Below are 25,238 nucleotides of genomic sequence, written 5' to 3' on the forward strand. Positions count from 1 at the left end.
GGAGGGGACTGAATCTAGGGTATTCAAGTTTGCTGATGACACGAAGATGAGTGGGAAAGCGAATTGCGTGGAGGACGCGGAACGTCTGCAGAGAGATTTGGATAGGCTGAGCGAGTGGGCGAGGATCTGGCAGATGGAATATAACGTTAGCAAATGTGAGGTTATCCACTTTGGAAGAAATAATAGTAAATTGGAATATTATTTAAATGGAGAAAAATTAGATCGTGCGACTGTGCAGAGGGACCTGGGGGTCCTTGTGCACGAATCGCAAAAACTCAGTCTGCAGGTGCAGCAGGTGATCAAGAAGGCGAATGGAATGTTGGCCTTTATCGCGAGGGGGATAGAATATAAAAGCAGGGAGGTCTTGCTGCAACTGTACAAGGCACTGGTGAGGCCGCAACTGGAGTACTGTGTGCAGTTTTGGTCCCCTTATTTGCGAAAGGATATATTGGCCTTGGAGGGAGTGCAGAGAAGGTTCACCAGGTTGATACTGGAGATGAGGGGTGTGGCTTATGAGGAGCGATTAAACAGATTGGGTCTGTACTCGTTGGAGTTTAGAAGGATGAGGGGTGATCTTATAGAGACATATAAGATAATGAAGGGGCTGGATAGGGTAGAGGTGGAGAGATTCTTTCCACTTAGAAGGGAAACCAGAACTAGAGGGCACAGCCTCAAAATAAGGGGGGGCCGGTTCAGAACAGAGTTGAGGGAGAACTTCTTCTCTCAGAGGGTAGTGAATCTCTGGAATTCTCTGCCCATTGAAGTGGTGGAGACTTCCTTGTTGAATATGTTTAAATCACGGGTAGATAGTTTTCTGATCGATAAGGGAATTAGGGGACATGGGGAACAGGCGAGTAAGTGGAACTGATTCGCTTCAGATCAGCCATGATCTTGTTGAATGGCGGGGCAGGCTCGAAGGGCCAGATGGCCTACTCCTGCTCCTATTTCTTATGTTCTTATTTCTTTTATCTCTTTGTTGGCCAACACAAGCTAGTCTATGGAGAGAGTTTTTAAAAGTGAGAATCTGGGACAAAATTAGCAGTCACTTGGAAAAATGTGTATTGATTAATGAAAGCCAGCAACAATTTGTTACAGCCAAATCATGTTTAACTAACTCGATTGAGATTTAGTTGAGGTGACATGGAGAATTAATGAGAATAATGTGGTTGATGTGTATATGAGCTTCGAAAAGGCACTTAAAGTTGCCTATGGAATGAAAGAAGCAGTGGCAGCACGGAAGCAAAATTGGCTGAGTGAAAGGAAACAGTGTGATGGTGAATGGTTGCTTTTCAGGCACTTGGAATATATGCAGTGGGACTCCACAGGAACCAGTATTCAGACTATAGCTTTTCTTATGTTAAGATTCGCAGATACGACAAAACTTGAAGATTTGGGAGGAAAATGTAGCCAGCGTGATTAGTAAGTTCGCAGACGACACAAAAATTGGTGGAGCTCCTAGGGTAGAAAAGTCAAGTACTCGGGGACATAGGCTTAAGGTGTGTGGGGAAATGCTGAGAGGAGATGTGCGAGGCAAGTTTTTTTACGCAAAGGGTGGTGAATAGAGTTATAGAGGTTTACAGCATGAAAACAGGCCCTTCGGCCCAACTTGTCCATGCCACCCTTATTTTTTTTTAAACCCCTAAGCTAATCCCAATTGCCCGCATTTGGCCCATATCCCTCTATACCCATCGTACCCATGTAACTATCTAAATGCTTTTTAAAAGATAAAATTGTACCCGTCTCTACTACTACCTCTGGCAGCTTGTTCCAGACTCTCACCACCCTCTGTGTGAAAAGATTGCCCCTCTGAACACTTTTGTATCTCTCCCCTCTCACCTTAAACCTATGCCCTCTAGTTTTAGACTCCCCTACCTTTGGGAAAAGATATTGACTATCCAGCTGATCTGTGCCCCTCATTATTTTATAGACCTCTATAAGGTCACCCCTCAGCCTCCTACGCTCCAGAGAAAAAAGTCCCAGTCTATTCAGCCTCTCCTTATAACTCAATCCATCAAGTCCCCGTAGCATCCCAGTAAATCTTTTCTGCACTCTTTCTAGTTTAATAATATCCTTTCTATAATAGGGTGACCAGAATTGCACACAGTATTCCAAGTGTGGCCCTACCAATGTCTTGTACAACTTCAACAAGACGTCCCAACTCCTGTATTCAATGTTCGGACCAATGAAACCAAGCATGCTGAATGCCTTCTTCACCACTCTGTCTACCTGTGACTCCACTTTCAAGGAGCTATGAACATGTACCCCTAGATCTCTTTGTTCTGTAACTCTCTCCAACACCCTACCATTAACGTGGACATTAAGAAAGAGGATGTGTTGGAAATTTTGAAAAGCGTTAAGATGGATAAGTCGCCGGGACCGGATGGGATGTACCCCAGGTTACTGTGGGAGGCGAGGGAAGAGATTGCAGAGCCTCTGGCGATGATCTTTGCATCGTCGATGGAGACAGGAGAGGTTCCAGAGGATTGCGGATGTGGTTCCTATATTCAAGAAAGGGAATAGGGATAGCCCAGGAAATTACCAACCGGTGAGTCTAACCTCAGTGGTTGGTAAGTTGATGGAGAAGATCCTGAGGGACAGGATTTATGAACATTTAGAGAAGTTTAGTATGCTCAAAAGTAACACGGCTTTGTCAAAGGCAAATCGTGCCTTACGCGCCTGGTGGAGTTCTTTGAAAATGTGACTAAACACATTGACGAAGGAAAAGCGGTAGATGCAATTTACATGGACTTCAGCAAGGCGTTCGATAAGGTCCCCCATGCAAGACTTCTCGAGAAAGTGAGAGGGCATGGGATCCAAGGGGCTGTTGCTTTGTGGATTCAGAACTGGCTTGCCTGCAGAAGGCAGAGAGTAGTTGTAGACGGGTCTTTTTCTGAATGGAGGTCAGTCACCAGTGGAGTGCCCCAGGGATCTGTTCTGGGACCCTTGCTGTTTGTCATTTTCATAAATGACCTGTATGAGGAAGTGGAGGGATGGGTTGGTAAGTTTGCCGACGACACGAAGGTTGGTGGTGTTGTGGATAGGTTGGAGGGATGTCAGAAGCTGCAGCGTGACATAGATAGGATCCAAGATTGGGCAGAGAAATGGCAGTGTAGTGGTCCAGTTTGGCAGGTCAAATGGGATGGAGGAGTATAATATCAAGGGTAAGACTCTTAGCAGTGCAGAGGATCAGAAGGACCTTGAGGTTCGGGTCCATAGGACTCTTAAATCGGCCTCGCAGGTAGAGGAGGTGGTGAAGAAGGCGTACGATGTGCTGGCCTTCATCAATCAAGGGATTGAGTTTAGGAGTCGGGAGATAATGATGCAACTTTATAAGACCCTCGTCAGACCCCACTTGGAGTACTATGGTCGCCTCATTACAGGAGGGATGTGGAAATGATTGAAAGGGTGCAGAGAAGATTTACAAGGATGTTGCCTGGGTTGGTTGGCATGCCTTATGAGGATAGGCTGAGGGAGCTCGGTCTTTTCTCCTTGGAGAGACGAAGGATGAGAGGTGACCTGATGAGGTGTCCAAGATGTTGAGAGGTATAGATCGGGTGGATTCTCAGAGGCTTTTTCCCAGGGCTGAAATGGCTGCTACGAGAGGACACCGGTTTAAGGTGTTGGGGAGTAGGTACAGAGGAGATGTCAGGGATAAGTTTTTCACTCAGAGGGTGGTGGATGAGTGGAGTTGCCGTCGGTGGTGGTGGAGGCAAATTCGATAGGGTCTTTTAAGAGACTTCTGGAAGAGTACATGGGACTTAATAGGATTGAGGGTTATAGGTAAGCCTATATATAAGCCTCGGTAGGTAGGGACATGACCGGCACAACTTGTGGGCCGAAGGGCCTGTTTGTGCCGTATTATTTCTATATTCTATTAACTGAGTAAGTCCTGCCCTGTTTCAATCTACCAAAATGCATCACCTCGCATTTGTCTAAATTAAACTCCATCTGCCATTCGTCAGCCCACTGGCCCAATTGATCAAGATCCCGCTGCAATTGGAGATAACCTTCCTCACTGTCCACCATGCCACCAATCTTGGTGTCATCTGCAAACTTACTAACCATGAAAGTAAGTATGAAGGGGATGAGCATATTACGTATGCCTTGGTGGTTGGGGGAGGGCATAATTTTAGTAATTTGAGTTGACACAAAATCCAACAGATATATAGAAGTGCTGTAATCAAAATGCTTCATGAGAGCAATCCCGTTGATGTTCATTTGACTTTCAAAAGGCCTTTGACTACCACATAAAATTATCAAAATTAAAGCCCATGGGATTAAAGAAACAGTATTGGCGTGGATATAAAATTGGCTCAGGGACAGAAAGAGTGAGTGGTGGTGAATGACTGTTTCTCATGCTGGTGCGATTACCAAGATTGCCGATTTCCATCCCTGTAAAATTCCATGACTGTGACTCTGCCTCAGTTTATTTGCTGCTGAAACCCTCAATTCAATTATCTCTAGAGTTGACTACTCCATCACATTCCTGCCCGGCCTCCAGATTGCTACCCTCTGAAGCACCTTTGGACGTACAAGTTGTTGGTGCATGTACAGTGATGTTCCCCAAGAATCAGTGTTGGCTCCATTACTTTAAATTTATATTAATTACCTTTATTTGGGTGGACAGACCGCAATTTCAATATTTGCAGATAACATACAACTAAGTAAACAATCAGTAGGATGTTATCAGACTTTGCGACTATAAACTGGTGAAATGGACAGATACACGGCAGATAAAGTTAAAAACAGAGAAGTGTGAAGTGATATCTTTTGATCGTGATAATGAGAAGCACTATAAATAACATGGTACAATTTTAAAGGAGTTGCAGGAACATAGAGACCTGGAGGGGTATGGATGCAAATCTTTGAAGGTGACAGGATAAATTGTAAAGACTGTCAAAGCTTAAGTGGTTTGGTTTTATTGATTTTGTTAACAAAGGTGCAGGGTAAAAAGCAAAGAATTTATGCTAAACATTTTTTAAAACGCTGGTTTTGTGTAGTTGGCAGTAGATTGTTGACTTGTGTTTCTTTGGTAGTAGGGGACGGAAATACTTGAAATTGCATTGCACCATAAGATGTTGAAACATCGGTGTTTAACACGATGGACAAATTTGACTACAGCAGCCATTCAACACCAGCTGCATCCCACAAACTGCAGTGATGTTTCATTGAAGAAACAAGGGTTGTTACAATAGCAACTTGTATTTATACAGTACCAATGTCATCCTTTATCAACAGAGCTATTCCACTACCTTTTCCCAGCTTCCTGTCATTCTAAATATTCAGGTCCATGTCTTGGTCATCTTCAACCATACCTCTGTCATGTTTATTAAGGCATATTTATTTCTACCTGTGCTAACAATTCATCCATTTGGTTACAAATGCTGTACACATTCAGATAACAGTCTTCTTACCATTTTTGCAACATCTGGCCTTATCTGCTGGTTGCACTCTTAAGTTTATATGCTCTGTCCCTTCCTGCCACCTGTTAGTATTATCCATGTTGCTCCTTTGCTCTATTACCTTGTCATCTCCCTATAATTTACCACACTGCCACTCATTTGACCCCTTCCACCCCACTATTTAGTTAAAAGCCCTTTCTACCACCCTAGTGTACATTTCTCCAGAATATTTGTCCCAGCACTGTTCAGCTGAAGGTTGTCCCAATCCAGAGATTATTACCTTGGAGGTTCTGCTTTTTAATTTAGCCCCTAGCTGCTCATACTCTCTAAGCAGAATCTCTTTCCTAGTCCTATCTATTTCATTGTTATCCCCAGGACCACAGCAACTGGATTTAGAAAGTCATAATATGATCAAGCAGAGTCAGCATGGTTTCATGAAGGGGAAATCATGTTTGACAAATTTACAAGAGTTCTTTGAGGAGGTATCAGCCAGAGTAGATAGAGGAGAACCAGTCGATGTTATATATTTGGATTTTCAAAGGGCATTTTGGATAAACATATGGATGATATTGGAATAGTGTAGATTAGAGGGGCTTTAGATTGGTTTCACTGGTCGGCGCAACATCGAGGGCCGAAGGGCCTGTACTGCGCTGTAATGTTCTATGCCCCCTATATTCTCATCCAAATCATTAATATAAATGACAAATAACAGTGGGCCCAGCACTGATCCCTGAGGCACACCGCTGGTCACAGTTGTTTGAAAAACAACTCTCTACAACCACCCTCTGGCTTTTGTCAAGAAGCCAATTTTGTATCCAATTAGATACCTCACCCTGGATCCCGTGAGATTTAACTTTATGCAACAACCTACCATGCGGTACCTTGTCAAAGGCCTTGCTATAGTCCATGTAGACAACATCAACTGCACTGGCCTCATCTACCTTCTTGGTTACCCCTTTAAAAAATTCAATTAAATTTGTGAGACATGATTTTCCACTCACAAAGCCATGCTGACTGTCCCTAATCAGTCCTTGCATCTCTAAATGCCTGTAGATCCTGTCTCTCAAAATACCTTCCAACAATTTACCCACCACAGATATGAGGCTCACCGGCCTGTAGTTCCCAGGCTTTTCCCTGCAGCCCTTTTTAAACAAAGGCACAACATTTGCCACTCTCCAACCTTCAGGTATCTCACCCGTGACTATCGATGCTTCAAATATCTCAGCTAGGGGACCCGCAATTTCCTTCCTAGCCTCCCACAATGTCCTGGGATACACTTCATCAGGTCCCGGGGATTTATCTACCTTGATGCGCTTTAAGACTTCCAGCATCACCACCTCTGTAATATGTACTCTCCTCAAGACATCAATATTTAATTCCCCAATTTCCCTAACATCCATGCTTTTCTCAACAGTAAATACTGATGAGAAATATTCATTTAGGATCTCACTCATCTCTTGTGGATCCACACATAAATTACCTTGTCATGATCAGATTTAAGGTGAGAAGCAAAATAACCCCAGAAGACGGACGAACACGCTGTCCGGGGAGGTGGTGGGTGCAGGTAGGATAGCGGCATTTAAGGGGCAACTAGACAAATTCATGAATAGGATGGAAATGGAAGGATGCGAACTCTAAGTGCATACAATTTTAGTTTAGACAGGCATCATGATCGGCGCGGGCTTGGAGGGCCGAAGGGCCTCTTCTTGGCTGTACTTTTCTTTGTTCTTTGTTTGTGAACTGTGATAATGGTCAGACTAGTGGTCTGTGAAGTTCAAAAGCAGAGAAGTGTAAACTTCTGCTCGACGGCTGAGTAGAGACAATTCAAATAATTGAAAAGGGTTCAGGAATAGAGTGGCTAGAGGGTCTATGAGCATATATTGTTGAAAGTGGCCAAAAGGGCAAATGAAATCCTGGGTTCAATAAGTAGAGGGATTGAGATGTTGCACCAATATGCAACACTGATTCATCTTCAACTGGAGAATTGTCTCAGATCCTGAGCACAGCACATTAGGAATGTTGAGGGTTTTGGGAACGGTGCAGGAAAGATTTATGAGAATAGTGCTAGAGGGATTTCAGCCAATTGAACAGATTGGAGAAGCTTGGTTAGAAAAGAAAACATTGAGAATAAATTTGGAAGTGTTCAAAATGTGTCTGGACAGAGTAGATAGAAACTGTTCCCATTGGTGGAAAAGTCAAGAACCAGAGTGCACAGATTGAAGGTGATGAGCAAAATAACCCCAGAAGACAGGAGGAAAACTTCTGAGTGGTTAGGATCTGAAATGTACGACCTGAGGGAGTAGTGGGGCCAGATGCAGTTGTGGCTTTCAAAAGGGAATTGGATAATCATCTGAAGAGTGAGAATTTGCATCGCTATGTGGAAATGGCAACATATTGGGACCAGCAGAGGTGCTCTTGCAAAGAGCATCATGGAGGTGATGGGGCCAAATTGGCTCCTCCTCTGCTGTAACCATTCTATGAGAGCAGGCTGGAAGGGTTCCAGTGTTTCTATGAATTACATTCCTGTTCTTAGTATTTTGTTATTTACTGAGCTTGCTTTTCTGTCCTCTACAAATTTAGGTGGTTATCAAAGAGAAGGTGCTAGAACTTCTGCTCTATTTCACAAAACATGAAGACGAGGAAGTTCAGACCAAAGCAATCATAGGGTTGGGTAAGTGCTATTAACTGTTACTGTACAGGTAATGGGTTGGGAAGTGTTTGAAAGGTTTTTTGTGACACTCATTTTGCAATGCATTACTTCATGAATGAAAAGTAAAACTAAATTCAAGTGATGGGAAAATAAATCGAAACAAAATTTTGGAAGCGCTCAGCCTGAACAGAGTCTGTGGACAGAACGAACAAGTCAATGCTTTGGGCCTCAGTCTTCATTCAGAATTCTGGTTCATGCCACTGATTCATGTGTTAAATGTTGAGATTTGTAAGTGCTAGGAATACAGAGAAAGGCAGTCTGAAAGGAGAAATGTTTAACTGGCCTTCAGTGAATAGGGTGTGTGATAGGGTGTATCTATTTGTTGTGTCTCAGGTGAAGAACAGTTTGAAGGTATATATAAGCGATATAAATTGAAAATTAGTTCTGGGTTAGCTATATCTTGGAGACTTGTTTCTATTGGAAGGTAGTCAATGACCAAACTCATGATTCAGCAGTATAAGAACAATCTATTCTTGATGGTTTCTTCTGTGCATTTCAGGTGTATTGGCCATGCTAAAGTCTCCCTCAGTGTAACCAAACAGGCACCGGAGTGTGGCGACTAGGGGATTTTTACAGTAACTTTATTGCAGTGTTAATGTAAGCCTACTTGTGACGATAATAAATAAACTTTAAACTTTCTTTATTGCCCGTCGCTAATTGCCCTTGAGCTTAGTGGCTTGCTACGCCATTCCTGAGGGCAAGAGTCAACCACTACTGGTTAAGGAGAATACCACAGCTGTACTCCGGGAGGACACCTCGGAGGGCTCGTACAGCGAGGCAATATGGGTAGAGCTCAGGAATAGAAAAGGTGTAGTCACAATGTTGGGGGTTTACTATAGGCCACCCAATTGCCAGCAGGAGATTGAGGAACAGATATGCAGGCAGATTTTGGCAAGGTGTAAAAGTAACAGGGTTGTTGTGGTGGGAGATTTTAACTTCCCCTATATTGACTGGGACTCACTTAGTGCTAGGGGCGTGGATGGGGCAGAGTTTGTAAGGAGCATCTCGGAGGGCTTCCTGAAACAGTATGTAGATAGTCCAACTAGGGAAGGGGCCATACTGGACCTGGTATTGGGTAATGAGACCGGCCAGGTCGATGTTTCAGTAGGAGAGCAGTTCGGGAACAGTGACCACAGTTCAGTAAGCTTTAAGGTACTGATGGATAAAGATAAGTGTAGTCCTCAAGTGAAGGTGCTAAATTGGGGGAAGGCTAATTACAACAATATTAGGCAGGAACTGAAGAATGTAGATTGGGGGCAGATGTTTGAGGGCAAATCAACATCTGGCATGTGGGAGGCTTTCAAGTGTAAGTTGATAGGGATTCAGGACTGGCACATTCCTGTAAGGATGAAGGATAAGTATGGCAAGTTTTGGGAACCTTGGATAACAAGAGATATTGTGAGCCTAGTCAAAGAGAAAAAGGAAGCATTTGTCAAAGCTAAGAGGCTGGGAACACACGAAGCAAGTGTGGAATACAAGGAAAGTAGAAAGAAACTTAAGCAAGGAGTAAGGAGGGCTAAAAGGAGTCATGAAAAAGCATTGGCCAGCAGGATTATGGAAAATTCCAAGGCTTTTTATACATTTATAAAGAGCAAGAGGGTAGCCAGGGAGAGGGTTGGCCCACTGAAGGACAAGGGAGGGAATCTATGCGTGGAGCCAGAGCGAGCTTAGAAGGGCTAAAAGGGGACATGAGAAGACTTTGGCGGATAGGGTTAAAGAGAATCCTAAGGCGTTCTATAGGTATGTCAAGAACAGAAGGTTGGTTAGGGCAAGTTTAGGGCCAGTTATAGATGGCAGAGGGAAGTTATGTGTGGAACCGGAGGAGATTGGTGAAGCATTGAACCAATATTTCTCTTCGGTGTTCACGCAAGGGGACATGAATATAGCTGAGGAGGACACTGGGTTGCAAGGGAGTAGAATAGACAGTATTACAGTTGATAAGGAGGATGTGCAGGATATTCTGGAGGGTCTGAAAATAGATAAATCCCCTGGTCCGGATGGGATTTATCCAAGGATTCTCTGGGAGGCAAGAGAAGTGATTGCAGAGCCTCTGGCTCTGATCTTCAGGTCGTCGTTGGCCTCTGGTATAGTACCAGAAGATTGGAGGTTAGCGAATGTTGTCCCATTGTTTAAGAAGGGGAACAGAGACTTCCCCGGGAATTATAGACCGGTGAGTCTCACTTCTGTTGTCGGCAAGATGTTGGAAAAAATTATAAGGGATAGGATTTATAGTTATTTGGAGAGTAATGAATTGATAGGTGATAGTCAGCATGGTTTTGTGGCAGGTAGGTCGTGCCTTACTAACCTTATTGAGTTTTTTGAGAAAGTGACCAAGGAGGTGGATGGGGGCAAGGCAGTGGACGTGGTATATATGGATTTTAGTAAGGTGTTTGATAAGGTTCACCATGGTAGGCTTCTGCAGAAAATGCAGATGTATGGGATTGGGGGTGATCTAGGAAATTGGATCAGGAATTGGCTAGCGGATAGGAAACAGAGGGTGGTGGTTGATAGTAAATATTCATCATGGAGTGCGGTTACAAGTGGTGTACCTCAGGGATCTGTTTTGGGGCCTCTGCTGTTTGTAATATTTATTAATGATCTGGATGAGGGTATAGTTGGGTGGATTAGCAAATTTGCTGATGACACCAAAGTCGGTGGTGTGGTAGACAGTGAGGAAGGGTGTCGTAGTTTGCAGGAAGACTTAGACAGGTTGCAAAGTTGGGCCGAGAGGTGGCGGATGGAGTTTAATGCGGAGAAGTGTGAGGTAATTCACTTTGGTAGGAATAACAGATGTGTTGAGTATAGGGCTAACGGGAGGACTTTGAATAGTGTGGAGGAGCAGAGGGATCTAGGTGTATGTGTGCATAGATCCCTGAAAGTTGGGAATCAAGTAGATAAGGTTGTTAAGAAGGCATATGGTGTCTTGGCGTTTATTGGTAGGGGGATTGAATTTAGGAGTCGTAGCGTTATGTTGCAACTGTACACAACTCTGGTGCGGCCGCACTTGGAGTACTGTGTGCAGTTCTGGTCCCCACATTACAGGAAGGATGTGGAGGCTTTGGAGAGGGTGCAGAGGAGGTTTACCAGGATGTTGCCTGGTATGGAGGGGAGATCCTATGAGGAGAGGCTGAGGGATTTGGGATTGTTTTCGCTGGAAAGGCGGCGGCTAAGAGGGGATCTTATTGAAACATATAAGATGATTAGAGGTTTAGATAGGGTGGATAGTGATAGCCTTTTTCCTCTGATGGAGAAATCCAGCACGAGGGGGCATGGCTTTAAATTGAGGGGGGGTAGTTATAGAACCGATGTCAGGGGTAGGTTCTTTACCCAGAGGGTGGTGAGGGATTGGAATGCCCTGCCAGCATCAGTAGTAAATGCGCCTAGTTTGGGGGCGTTTAAGAGATCCGTAGATAGGTTCATGGACGAAAAGAAATTGGTTTAGGTTGGAGGGTCACAGTTTTTTTTTTAACTGGTCGGTGCAACATCGTGGGCCGAAGGGCCTGTTCTGCGCTGTAATGTTCTATGTTCTATGTTCTATGAAATGGGTGAGGTATTAAATGAGTACTTTGCGTCAGTATTCACCAAAGAGAAGGACTTGGTGGATGATGAGTCTGGGAAAGGATGTGCAGATAGTTTGAGTCATGTTGAGATCAAAAAGGAGGTGGTTTGGGGTTCTTGAGAAACATTAAGGTAGACAAGTCCCCAGGGCCTGATGGGATATACCCCAGAATACTGAGAGAGGCAAAGGAGGAAATTGCTGGGACCTTCAGAGAAATCTTTGTATCCTCACTGGCTACAGGGGAGGTCCCAGAGGATTGAAGAATAGCCAATGTTGTTCCTTTGTTTAAGAAGGGTAGCAAGAATAATCCAGGTAATTACAGGCCGGTGAGCCTTACATCAGCGGTAGGGAAATTATTGGAGAGGATTCTCCGAGACAGGATTTATTCCCACTTGGAAATAAGTGAACGTATTAGTGAGAGGCAACATGGTTTTGTGAAGGGGAGGTCGTGTCTCACTCACTTGACTGAGTTTTTTGAGGAAGTGACGAAGATGATTGATGAGGGTAGGGCAGTAGATGTTGTCTACATGGACTTCAGTAAGGCCTTTGACAAGGTCCCTCATGGCAGACTGGTGCAGAAGGTGAAGTTGCATGGGATCAGAGGTGAACTACCAAGGTGGATACAAAACTGGCTCGGTCAAAGAAGACAGAGGGTAGCAGTGGAAGGGTGCGTTTCTGAATGGAGGGCTGTGACAAGTGGTGTTCCTCAGGGATCAGTGGTGGGACCTTTGCTGTTCGTAATATATATAAATGATTTGGAGGAAAATGATTAGTCAGTTTGCGGACGACACAAAGGTTGGTGGATTTGCGGATAGCGATGAGGACCATCAGAGGATACAGCAGGATATAGATCAGTTGGAGACTTGGGTAGAGAGATGGCAGATGGAGTTTAATCCAGACAAATGTGAGGGAATGCGTTTTGGAAGGTCTAATACAGATAGGAAATATACAGTAAATGGCAGAACCCCTAAGAGTATTGATAGGCAAAGGGATCTGGTGTACAGGTACACACGTCACTGAAAGCGGCAATGCAGGTGGAGAAGGTAGTCAAGAAGGCATATGGCATGCTTGCCTTCATCGGCCGGGGTATTGAGTTTAAAAATTGGCAAGTCATGTTGCAGCTAGTTAGGCCGCACTTGGAATATAGTGTTCAATTCTGGTCGCCACACTACCAGAAAGATGTGGAGGCTTTGGAGAGGGTACAGAAAAAATTTACGAGGACGCTGCCTGGTATGGAGGGCATTAGCTATGAGAGGTTGGAGAAACTTGGTTTGTTCTCACTGGAGCGATGGAGGTTGAGGGGAGACCTGATAGAAGTCTACAAGATTATGAGAGGCATGGACAGAGTGGATAGTCAGAAGCTTTTTCCCAGGGTGGAAGAGTCAATTACTAGGGGGCATAGGTTTAAGGTGCGAGTGGCAAGGTTTAAAAGAGATGTGCGAGGCAGATTTTTTTTACACAGAGTAGTGGGTGCCTGGAACGCGTTGCCGGGGGAGGTAGTGAAAGTGGATACGGTAGTGACTTTTAAGGGGCGTCTTGCCAAGTACATGAATAGGATGGGAATAGAGGGATATGGTCCCCGGAAGGTATGGGGGTTTTAGTTAAGTCGGGCACCAGGGTCGGTGCAGGCTTGGAGGGCCAAAGGACCTGTTCCTGAGCTGTAATTTTCTTTGTTCTTTGTTCACATAGCTGTGGGTCTGGAGTCACATGTAGGCCAGACCAGGTAAGGATGATGCATTTCCTTCCCTGAAGGACATTCGTGAAACAGATGTGTTTTTACAACAATTGGCAATGATTTCATGGTCATCAGTAGACTCTTAATTCCAGATATTTTTATTCAAGCGGTGTGCCTCAGGGATCAGTGCTGGGTCCACTGTTATTTGTCACTTATATTAATGATTTGGATGAGAATTTAGGAGGCATGGTTAGTAAGTTTGCAGATGACACTAAGATTGGAGGCATAGTGGACAGTGAAGAAAGTTATCTCCAATTGCAACGGGATCTTGATCAATTGGGCCAGTGGGCTGACGAATGGCAGATGGAGCTTAATTTAGACAAATGCGAGGTGATGCATTTTGGTAGATTGAACCAGGGCAGGACTTACTCAGTTAATGGTTGGGCATTGGGGAGAGTTACAGAACAAAGAGATCTAGGGGTACATGTTCATAGCTCCTTGAAAGTGGAGTCCCAGGTGGACAGATTGGTGAAGAAGGTATTCGGCATGCTTGGTTTCATCGGTCAGAACATTGAATACAGGAGTTGGGACGTCTTGTTGAAGTTGTACAAGACATTAGGCCACACTTGGAATACTGTGTACAATTCTGGTCACCCTATTATAGACAGGATATTATTAAACTAGAAAGAGTGCAGAAAAGATTTACTAGGATGCTACCGGGACTTGATGGTTTGAGTTGTAAGGAGAATCTGGATAGACTGGGACGTTTTTCTCTGGAGCGTAGTAGGTTGAGGGGTGATCTTATAGAGGTCTATAAAATAATGAGAGGCACAGATCAGCTGGATAGTCAATATCTTTTCCCAAAGGTAGGGGAGTCTAAAACTAGAGGGCATAGGTTTAAGGTGAGAGGGGAGAGATCCAAAAGTGTCCAGAGGGCAGCTTTTTCTCACAGAGGGTGGTGAGTGTCTGGAACAAGCTGCCAGGGGTAGTAGTAGAGGCGGGTACAATTTTGTCTTTTAAAACGCATTTAGATAGTTACATGAGTACGATGGGTATAGAGGAATATGGGCCAAATGCGGGCAATTGGGATTAGCTTAGGGGTTTTTAAAAACAAAAGGGTGGCATGGACAAGTTGGGCCGAAGGGCCTGTTTCCATGCTGTAAACCTCTATGACTCTAATTCAAACTCGACCATCTGCCATGATGGAATTTGAACTCTGGTCCCCAGTGCATTACCCTGGGTCTCTGGGTTACTTGTGCAGTGTGGGCGCAGGGCGGCACGGTAGCACAGTGGTTAGCACTGCTGCCTCACAGCTCCAGGGACCTGGGTTCGATTCCCGGATTGGGTCACTGCCTGTGTGGAGTTTGCACATTCTCCTCGTGTCTGCGTGGGTTTCCTCCAGGTGCTCCGGTTTCCTCCCACAGTCCAAAGATGTGCTGGTTAGGTTGATTGGCCATGCTAAAATTGCCCCTTAGTGTCCTGAGATGCATAGGTCAGAGGGATTAGTGGGTAGAATATGTAGGGATATGGGGGTAGGGCCTGGGTGGGATTGTGGTCGGTGCAGACTCGATGGGCCGAATGGCCTCTTTCTGTACTGTAGGGTTTCTATGACAATACCATTCTGCCACCGCCTCTTGTGTAATTTTTTAATAGGGAAGTGAATGGAATGAATGACTTGTTGATGGTTATAATCCTGCTTAGCATTTCAATGGCCTGAGCATTGAGAAGAATCTGTTTGATCTGCAACTGGACCAGCTTTAACATCAACAGAAAAATAACAATTGTTAGCCCTGAAACCACTGCCACGTTCTAGTTTCACAGGAATTTTAACTTCATAGACTTGTTCACTTCCTGGTTACATAGAATTTTCAGCACAGAAGCAGGCCACTCTGCTCTGTTGGTCTAAGCTGGCATTTATGCTGTACACAAACCACCTCCTCCTAACCCCATCAACATACTATTCCTTTCTCTTTCATCTTTTTGTCTAGCTTCCCCTTGAATGCATCTATTCTATTCGCCTCAATTCTTTGTGGTAGCAAGTTCCACATTTTAAGCACTCAGGTAAAGAAGCTTCTCCTGATTCCTGATTTGATTTCTTCGTGCTTCTGAAGGAGGGCTGAAACCCAAGGTGTTGAGTTATATGTTCTCTCCACAGATGCTGACTGACACATTCTAGTAATTTCTGGTTTTGTTTCAGATTTCTGTTCTTAGCATTTTTGTGCCTTTTATTAATGATGTAGCATATTGAAAAAGATTTGGAGGCTAAAGTTCCAGTCACTCCCTGGTTTTTCCCCACCTACTTGTATCATGTCGTGCTCATCATATCCTTTCAATCACTACACCCATATCATTATGAAAACCGCCTGTTTTCTATTATCTAAGTTGATGTTGGGCGCATTGGCTGGTTTGCACCATAGCGTTAACAGCTGATGTATTTGTCTTTTTGCCCCTTTAGTTGCAGCATTTTCTAGTTTTATTTTTAGTTGGCGCTGGTTGATGTAGTATCTTGGATTGTTATGCTGTGTTTCTGTTTGTGCTATTCTGGTTTGCTCTGAGCGAAAGCCGATTATATTGCACACTAACAGCGGCTCCATAGTGGTCTGTCATGAGGGATTTTCCACACACCTGTGGTTTTATTGGGCCACAGTTTGTTTTGTAAAGATAGGGAAACCGGTGTGAATCCCAATCTTGAAATAGTCTTACCAGAATTGAATGTTAACTGTGACTCTTTTTGCAGGTTTTGTATTCATACAGCATCCTGATCTGATGTTTGAACAAGATGTAAAGAATTTGTATAATAATATTCTTCGAGACAAAGAAGCCTCAATTGGACTGAAAATCCAGGTGCTGAAGAATCTTCAGACGTATCTGCAGGAGGAGGACTGCCGGATGCAACAAGCTGATAAAGATTGTGAGTAGTGCTGTTTTTCTAATTCATTCATGAGATGTGGGCCACACTGGCAAGCCCATTCCTAATCGGCCCCTCAGGAGGTGGTGAGCCACTGTCTTGAATTGTTGCAATCCTTGGGGTGTAAACTTCCCACACGCTGGTAGCGTTTTCCAGGATTTTGGAACAGGAACAAGAGTTTATTTCCAAATTGGGATGATGTGTGATCTTTGAGGGGAAATTGGTTTTTCTATAATGTCTCTATTTACTGCCTTGTGAACCAGTAACTCCACCTGTGTCAAGAGTGTACACATCCTATAACCAAAATAAAACACATACCTGCTCTCAAACCTTACGATGTGGAGATGCCGGCGTTGGACTGGGGTAAACACAGTAAGAAGTTTAACAACACCAGGTTAAAGTCCAACAGGTTTATTTGGTAGCAAAAGCCACACAAGCTTTCGAGGCTCTGAGCCCCTTCTTCAGGTGAGTGGGAATTCTGTTCACAAACCGAACTTATAAGACACAGACTCAATTTACATGAATAATGGTTGGAATGCGAATACTTACAACTAATCCAGTCTTTAAGAAACAAAACAATGGGAGTGGAGAGAGCATCAAGACAGGCTAAAAAGATGTGTATTGTCTCCAGACAAGACAGCCAGTGAAACTCTGCAGGTCCACGCAACTGTGGGAGTTACAAATAGTGTGACATAAATTCTGATTCTAGGATCGCATGATAAAGACTCAGGAGGAAAAAAGCAGAAATATTTATGTGAAATAGTGTGACATAAACCCAATATCCCGGTTGAGGCCGTCCTTGTGTGTGCGGAACCTGGCTATCAGTTTCTGCTCCGCGACTCTGCGCTGTCGTGTGTCGCGAAGGCCGCCTTGGAGAACGCTTACCCGAATATCAGAGGCCGAATGCCCGTGACCGCTGAAGTGCTCCCCAACAGGAAGAGAACAGTCTTGCCTGGTGATTGTCGAGCGGTGTTCATTCATCCGTTGTCGCAGCGTCTGCATAGTTTCCCCAATGTACCATGCCTCGGGACATCCTTTCTTGCAGCGTATCAGGTAGACAACGTTGGCCGAGTTGCAAGAGTATGTACCGTGTACCTGGTGGATGGTGTTCTCACGTGAGATGATGGCATCTGTGTCGATGATGGCATCTGTGTATCAGCGTATCAGGTAGACAACGTTGGCCGAGTTGCAAGAGTATGTACCGTGTACCTGGTGGATGGTGTTCTCACGTGAGATGATGGCATCTGTGTCGATGATGGCATCTGTGCCGGATCATCGACACAGATGCCATCATCTCACGTGAGAACACCATCCACCAGGTACACGGTACATACTCTTGCAACTCGGCCAACGTTGTCTACCTGATACGCTGCAAGAAAGGATGTCCCGAGGCATGGTACATTGGGGAAACTATGCAGACGCTGCGACAACGGATGAATGAACACCGCTCGACAATCACCAGGCAAGACTGTTCTCTTCCTGTTGGGGAGCACTTCAGCGGTCACGGGCATTCGGCCTCTGATATTCGGGTAAGCGTTCTCCAAGGCGGCCTTCGCGACACACGACAGCGCAGAGTCGCTGAGCAGAAACTGATAGCCAGGTTCCGCACACACAAGGACGGCCTCAACCGGGATATTGGGTTTATGTCACACTATTTCACATAAATATTTCTGCTTTTTTCCTCCTGAGTCTTTATCATGCGATCCTAGAATCAGAATTTATGTCACACTATTTGTAACTCCCACAGTTGCGTGGACCTGCAGAGTTTCACTGGCTGTCTTGTCTGGAGACAATACACATCTTTTTAGCCTGTCTTGATGCTCTCTCCACTCCCATTGTTTTGTTTCTTAAAGACTGGATTAGTTGTAAGTATTCGCATTCCAACCATTATTCATGTAAATTGAGTCTGTGTCTTATAAGTTCTGTTTGTGAACAGAATTCCCACTCACCTGAAGAAGGGGCTCAGAGCCTCGAAAGCTTGTGTGGCTTTTGCTACCAAATAAACCTGTTGGACTTTAACCTGGTGCTCAAACCTTACCCCAGATCTGAAGATTATTGAATTAGCCTTTTGAGTTACAGGAAGCAGAACTGGGGTTCTACAGGTTGGTCGCTTTGAGTCAGGCCATCCTTCAACTTTGGGGCAATGCCTGAATTCGTCAATTTGTGGTTGTAATGTAGTGGAACCTGAGTAGAGCCTGTAACTGAGTGCAGGTATATGATGTGTATATCAAAGAGAATACAGCTCGTGTCTAATTCTAAATAAGGCTTTTGCTTTCCATGGTATTGAATGTCAGGCTGTTGTGTCAAACAGCTTAGAGTGACTTTCTCACATTGACAAAAGCTGCAGGCAAGAGTTATCAGGAGGCTGAGAACCCACATGAGAAACAGTGTGTAGAATGTTGTGGGTTCCTTAAATCATCAACATCAACGACTTCCAATGAAGGTAGTTAGTGTTAGGCTGAACAGCTGTATTCATCACTCGTGTTCTGCCTCAGATCCCAGATAGCTCCTGTGCTCCCACCACGTGACCTCTTGTGTAGCCATGGCATCACGTTCTCACGTGACCATTTGGTCTATATCTTCCCTGTTGGGGGAAGAGTGCTAGTTTGGATTGAGGATTGGCTGACTGACAGAAAGCAGGTCGGGATAAATGGGTTCTCCCCTGGCTGGTGAAATGTAACTAGCGGAGTCAGTCTTTGGACCTCAACTGTTTACAATCTATATAAATGATCTGCAAGCAGGGACAGAGTGCAACATAGCAAAATTTTCAGATGACACTAAAATAGATGGATGCAGCAAGGTCAGCAGAGTGGTGACACTGATTGACTGTTGCAGGGAAAATTTGCATAGGCGCAGTCACTGCTTCCAGAAAGCGGTTTGTGGGGGAGCTGTTGTAAAGGGACACAACTTCGGCTTAGAATTGATGAGCTGGAGCCGAGCTTCAGATGCTGCGGCACATCTGGGAGGAGGAGAGTTACCTGGACACTTTGTTTCAGGAGGCGGTCACACCCGGTAGATTAGGTACCTCAAATTTGGTCAGTGGTCAGGGACAGCAGGGCGTGACCGCAAGTGAGGCTGGGAGGGAGATCCTGAATTCAGGAACTGAGGAGGATTAGCTCTTGATCTTGTCCAACAGGTATGAGATACTTGCTCCCTGTGTGGATGAGGAAAATGGCTGTAGGGAGGGTGAGTTAGCTGACCACTGCACCGTGGTACAGGAGGCCATTCAAGAGGGGGGAGCAAAAAGACAAGTGGTAGTTGTAGGGGATTCTATATTAGGGGGACTGATAGTCTACTTTGTAAGCCAGATCGTGGGTCCCTCATGGTATGTTGCCCGCCTGGTGCCAGGGTGAGGGACATCTCTGACTGGCTTGAAAGAATATTGGAATAGGAGGGGGAGGAGCCAGTTGTTGTGGTCCACGTGGGACAAACAACATAGGCAAGACTAGGAAAGAGGACCTGTTTGGGGATTATCGAGCACGAGGAACTAAATTAAAGAACAGGTCCTCAAGGGTTATAATCTCAGGATTATAATCTCTGGATTACTACCCTAACCACATGCAAATTGGCATAGGGTTGAGAGAATTAGGGAAGTTAACACGTGGCTAAAGGAATGGTGCGGAAAAGAGGGGTTCCATTTCATGGGGCATTGGCACCAGTATTGGAACAGGGGGGATCTGTACCGTTGGGGCGGTCTTCATCTGAACCGATCTGGGACCAGTGTTCTAGTGAAGAGGATAAATAGGATGCTCACAAGGACTTTAAACTAGCAAGTTGGGGGGGGGGGAAGGGAAGAGTAAACCTACGGGAAATATAACGGTTAATATAAAGCAAAGCAGGTTAGCACGTGGGGAGAAGATTTCAACTATTCAAATATCAGGAAAAAAGTTAAAAGGAAGGAGAACTCAGGAGATGTTATTAATGGAGGTGTGAGAATTCAAAAAGAAGGTACAAAAACTAGCATAAGGGCGCTTTATCTGAATGCTTGTAGCATTCGAAACAAGGTAAATGAGTTGACGGCACAAATCATTGCGGATGAGTATGATTTGGTGGCCATTACAGAGACATGGTTGCAGGATGGTCACGACTGGGAGTTAAATATCCAGGGGCATCAAACTGTTCGGAGAGACAGACAGGAAGGTAAGGGAGGTGGTGTAGCTCTGATACTTAAGGATGACGTCAGGTTAGTGAGAGATGATATCGGTTCTATGGAAAAAAGATTGAAACCGTTTAGGTGGAAATTAGAAATAGTAAGGAGAAAAAGTCACTGGTAGACGTAGTCTATAGGCCACAAAATAATAACATCATGGTGAATCAAGAAATAAACAAAGAAAGAACTGTTGCATGTGAAAATGGTACAGCAATTATTATGGAGGATTTTAATCTACATATCAATTGGTCAAACCAGGTCGGTCAAGGCAGCCTTGAGGAGGAGTTCATAGAATGTATCCGCGATAGCTTCCTTGAATAGTATGTAATGGAACCTCCGAGGGAGCAAACTATCCTAGATCTGGTCCTGTATAATCAGACAGGAATAATTAATGATCTTACAGTTAGGGATCCTCTCGGAAGAAGCGACCACAGTATGGTTGAATTTAAAATACAGATGGAGCACGAGAAGGTAAAATCCAATACCAGTGTCTTGTGCTTAAACAAAGGAGACTATAATGGGATGAGGGAGGAGTTGGCTAAGGTAGACTGGGGGCAAAAACTTTATGGTGGGACAATTGAGGAAGAGTGGAGGACTTTCATAAGAACACAAGAAATAGAAGCAGGAGTAGGCCATCTAGCCCCTCGAGCCTGCCCCGCCATTCAATAAGATCATGGCTGATCTGAAGTGGATCAGTTCCACTTACCCGCCTGATCCCTATAACCCCTAATTCCCTTACCGATCAGGAATCCATCTATGCGTGATTTAAACATATTCAACGAGGTAGCCTCCACCACTTCAGTGGGCAGAGAATTCCAGAGATTCACCACCCTCTGAGAGAAGAAGTTCCTCCTCAACTCTGTCCTAAACTGACCCCCCCTTTATTTTGAGGCTGTGCCCTCTAGTTCTGGTTTCCTTTCTAAGTGGAAAGAATCCCTCCACCTCTACCCCATCCAGCCCCTTCATTATCTTATAGGTCTCTATAAGATCCCCCCTCAGCCTTCTAAATTCCAACGAGTACAAACCCAATCTGCTCAGTCTCTCCTCATAATCAACACCCCTCATCTCTGGTATCAACCTGGTGAACCTTCTCTGCACTCTCTCCAAGGCCAATATATCCTTCCACAAATAAGGGGACCAATACTGCACACAGTATTCCAGCTGCGGCCTCACCAATGCCCTGTACAGATGCAGCAAGACATCTCTGCTTTTATATTCTATCCCCCTTGCGCTATAGGCCAACATCCCATTTGCCTTCTTGATCACCTGTTGCACCTGCAGACTGGGTTTTTGCGTCTCATGCACAAGGACCCCCAGGTTCCTCTGCACAGCAGCATGTTGTAATTTCTTTCCATTTAGATAATAATCCAATTTGCTATTATTTCCTCCAAAGTGAATAACCTCGCATTTGTCAACGTTGTACTCCATCTGCCAGATCCTCGCCCACTCACTCAGCCTGTCCAAATCTCTCTGCAGACCTTCTACGCCCTCCACACGATTCACTTTTCCACTTATCTTTGTGTCGTCTGCAAACTTTGTTACCCTACACTCAGTCTCCTCCTCCAGATCGTCTATATAAATGGTAAATAGTTGAGGCTCCAGTACCGATCCCTGCGGCACGCCACTAGTTACCATCTGCCAACCAGAAAAGCACCCATTGATTCCGACACTCTGCTTCCTGTCGGATAGCTAATCCCCAATCCACGGTAACATCCTACCCCCAACTCCATGTGACCCAATCTTCTTCAGCAACCTTTTGTGAGGCACCTTATCAAAGGCCTTTTGGAAATCCAAAAACACCGCATCCACCGGTTCCCCTCCGTCAACCGCACTAGTCACATCTTCATAAAAATCCAACAAGTTCATCAAGCACGACTTTCCCCTCATGAATCCATGTTGCATCTGCTTAATCGAACCATTCTTATCCAGATGGCCTGCTATTTCTTCTTTAATGATGGATTCCAGAATTTTCCCTACCACAGACGTTAAGCTAAGCGGCCTGTAGTTACCCGCCTTCTGTCTATTTCCTTTTTTAAACAGCGGCGTAACATTAGCTGTTTTCCAATCCACCGGCACTACCCCAGAATCCAACGAATTTTGATAAATAACCACTAACGCATCCGCTATTACCTCTGACATTTCTTTCAAAGCGATCTTTCACAGTGCTCAGCAAAAGTATATACCAGTGATAAGGAAAGACTGTAGAAAAAGAGATAATCAGCCATGGATATCTAAGGAAATAAAGGAGGGGATCAAATTGAAAGAAAATGCATACAAAGTGGCAAAGATTAGTGGGAAACTAGAGGATTGGGAAATCTTTAAAGGCCAGCAAAAAGCTATAAAGAAAAGTAAGATGGATTATGAGAGTAAGCTAGCTCAGAATATAAAAACAGATGGCAAAAGTTTCTACAAATATATAAAATGAAAAAGACTGGCTAAAGTAAACATTGGTCCTTTAGAGGACGAGAAGGGGGATGTAATAACTGGAAATGAGAAAATGGCTGAGGCATTGAATAGGTATTTTGTGTCAGTCTTCACAGTGGAAAACACAAATAACATGCCAAAAATTGATGACAGGAAGGCTATGGCAGGTGAGGACCTAGAAACTATCATTATCACGAAAGAGGTAGTGTTGGGCAAGTTAATGGGGCTAAAGGTGGACAAATCTCCTGGCGCTGATGGAATGCATCCCAGGGTACTAAAAGAGATAGCGGAAGAAATAGCAAATGCACTAGTGGTAATTTACCAAAATTCGCTGGACTCTGGGGTGGTTCCCGCAGATTGGAAAACAGCAAATGTGATGCCACTGTTTAAAAAAGGAGATAGACAAAAGGCGGGTAACTATAGGCCGGTTAGCTTAACTTCTGTAGTAGGGAAAATGCTTGAATCTATCATCAAGGAAGAAATAGCGAGACATCTGGATATAAATTGTCCCATTGGTAAGACGCAGCATGGGTTCATGAAGGACAGGTCATGTTTGACTAATTTGGTGGAATTCTTTGAGAACATTACGTGCGCAGTGGACAATGGGGAACCTGTGGATGTGGTGTATCTGGATTTCCAGAAGGCATTTGTCAAGGTGCCGCACCAAAGGCTGCTACATAAGATAAAGGTGCACGGTGTTACGGGTAATGTATTAGCATGGATAGAGGATTGGTTAACTAACAGAAAGCAAAGAGTGGGGGTAAATGGGTGTTTTTCTGGTTGGCGATCAGTGACTAGTGGTGTGCCTCAGGGATCAGTGTTGGGACCGCAATTGTTTATGATTTACATAGATGATTTGGTGTTGGGGACCAAGTGTAGTGTGCCAAAGTTCGCAGATGACACTAAAATGAGTGGCAGAGCAAAGTGTGCAGACGACACTCAAAATCTGCAAAGGGATATAGATAGTCTAAGTGAGTGGGCGAGGGTCTGGCAGATGGAGTACAATGTTGGTAAATGTGAGGTCATCCATTTTGGTAGGAATAACCGCAAAATAGACTATTATTTAAATAGTAAAAAATTGCAGCATGCTGCTGTGCAGAGGGACCTGGGTGCCCTTGTGCAGGAATAACAAAAAATTGGTTTGCAGGTGCAGCAGGTAATTAAGGCAAATGGAATTTTGTCCTTCATTGCTGGAGGGATGAAGTTTAAAAACAGCGAGGTTGTATTGCAGCTGTATGAGGTGCTGGTGAGGCCACACCTGGAGGCTACACCTGGAGTACAGTTTTAACATAGAGCATTGCAGCGCAGTACAGGCCCTTCGGCCCTCGATGTAGCGCCGACCTGTGAAACCAATCTAAAGCCCTCCTAACCAACACTATTCCAATATCATCATAGAAACCCTACAGTACAGAAAGAGGCCATTCGGCCCATCGAGTCTGCACCGACCACAATCCCACCCAGGCCCTTCCCCCATATCCCTACATATTTTACCGCGAATCCCTCTAATCTATGCATCTCAGGACACTAAGGGGAAATTTTAGCATGGCCAATCAACCTAACCCGCACATCTTTGGACTGTGGGAGGAAACCGGAGCACCTAGAGGAAACCCACGCAGACACGAGGAGAATGTGCAAACTCCACACAGACAGTGACCCAAGCCGGGAATCGAACCCAGGTCCCTGGAGCTGTGAAGCAGCAGTGCTAACCACTGTGCTACCGTGCCGCCCATCCATATGTTTATCCAGTGACCGTTTAAATGCCCTTAATGTTGGCGAGTCCACTACTGTTGCAGGCAGGGCATTCCACGCCCTTACTACTCTCAAAGAACCTACCTCGAACATCTGTCCTATTTCTATCACCCCTCAATTTAAAGCTATGTCCCCTCGTGCTAGCCATCACCATCCGAGGAAAAAGGCTCTCTCTGTCCACCCTTTCTAATCCTCTGAGCATCTTATATGCCTCTATTAAGTCACCTCTTTCTAGATGATTATAAATCCTATCTCTTATAATCCTTTCCAAAACTTTGTCTACAACAGAAGTAAGGCTCACAGGTCTGTAATTACCAGGGTTGTCTCTACTCTTCTTGAGCAAGGAGACAACGTTTGCTATCCTCCAGTCTTCTGGCACTATTCCTGTCGACAATGACGACATAAAGATCAAAGCCAAAGGCTCTGCAATCTCCTCTCTAGCCTCCCAGAGAATCCTAGGATAAATCCCATCCGGCCCAGGGGACTTATCTATTTTCACACTTTCCAGAATTGCTAACACCTCCTCCTTATGAACCTCAATCCCGTCTAGTCTAATAGCCTGTATCTCAGTATTCTTCTCGACACCATTGTCTTTTTCCTGTGTGAATACTGATGAAAAATATTCATTTAGCACCCCTCCTATCTCTTCGGATTCCACGCA

General features: G+C 44.7%; 1 protein-coding gene across 10 annotated transcripts in view; it reads left to right on the forward strand.

Moving 5' to 3' along the window:
• LOC144495209 (nipped-B-like protein) overlaps positions 1 to 25,238 on the forward strand; it is a 728,344-nt gene that overhangs the window by 620,184 nt on the left and 82,922 nt on the right. For all 10 annotated transcript variants that reach the window (XM_078215273.1, XM_078215271.1, XM_078215278.1 and 7 more), the window contains 2 exons: positions 7,983 to 8,073; positions 16,084 to 16,257. In XM_078215273.1, coding sequence (XP_078071399.1) covers positions 7,983 to 8,073; positions 16,084 to 16,257 — 265 coding nt within the window. The remainder of the gene's footprint in view (positions 1 to 7,982; positions 8,074 to 16,083; positions 16,258 to 25,238) is intronic.

The sequence above is a fragment of the Mustelus asterias genome, chromosome 6 (assembly GCF_964213995.1).
Source record: "Mustelus asterias chromosome 6, sMusAst1.hap1.1, whole genome shotgun sequence".
Classification (NCBI taxonomy): Eukaryota; Metazoa; Chordata; class Chondrichthyes; order Carcharhiniformes; family Triakidae; genus Mustelus; species Mustelus asterias.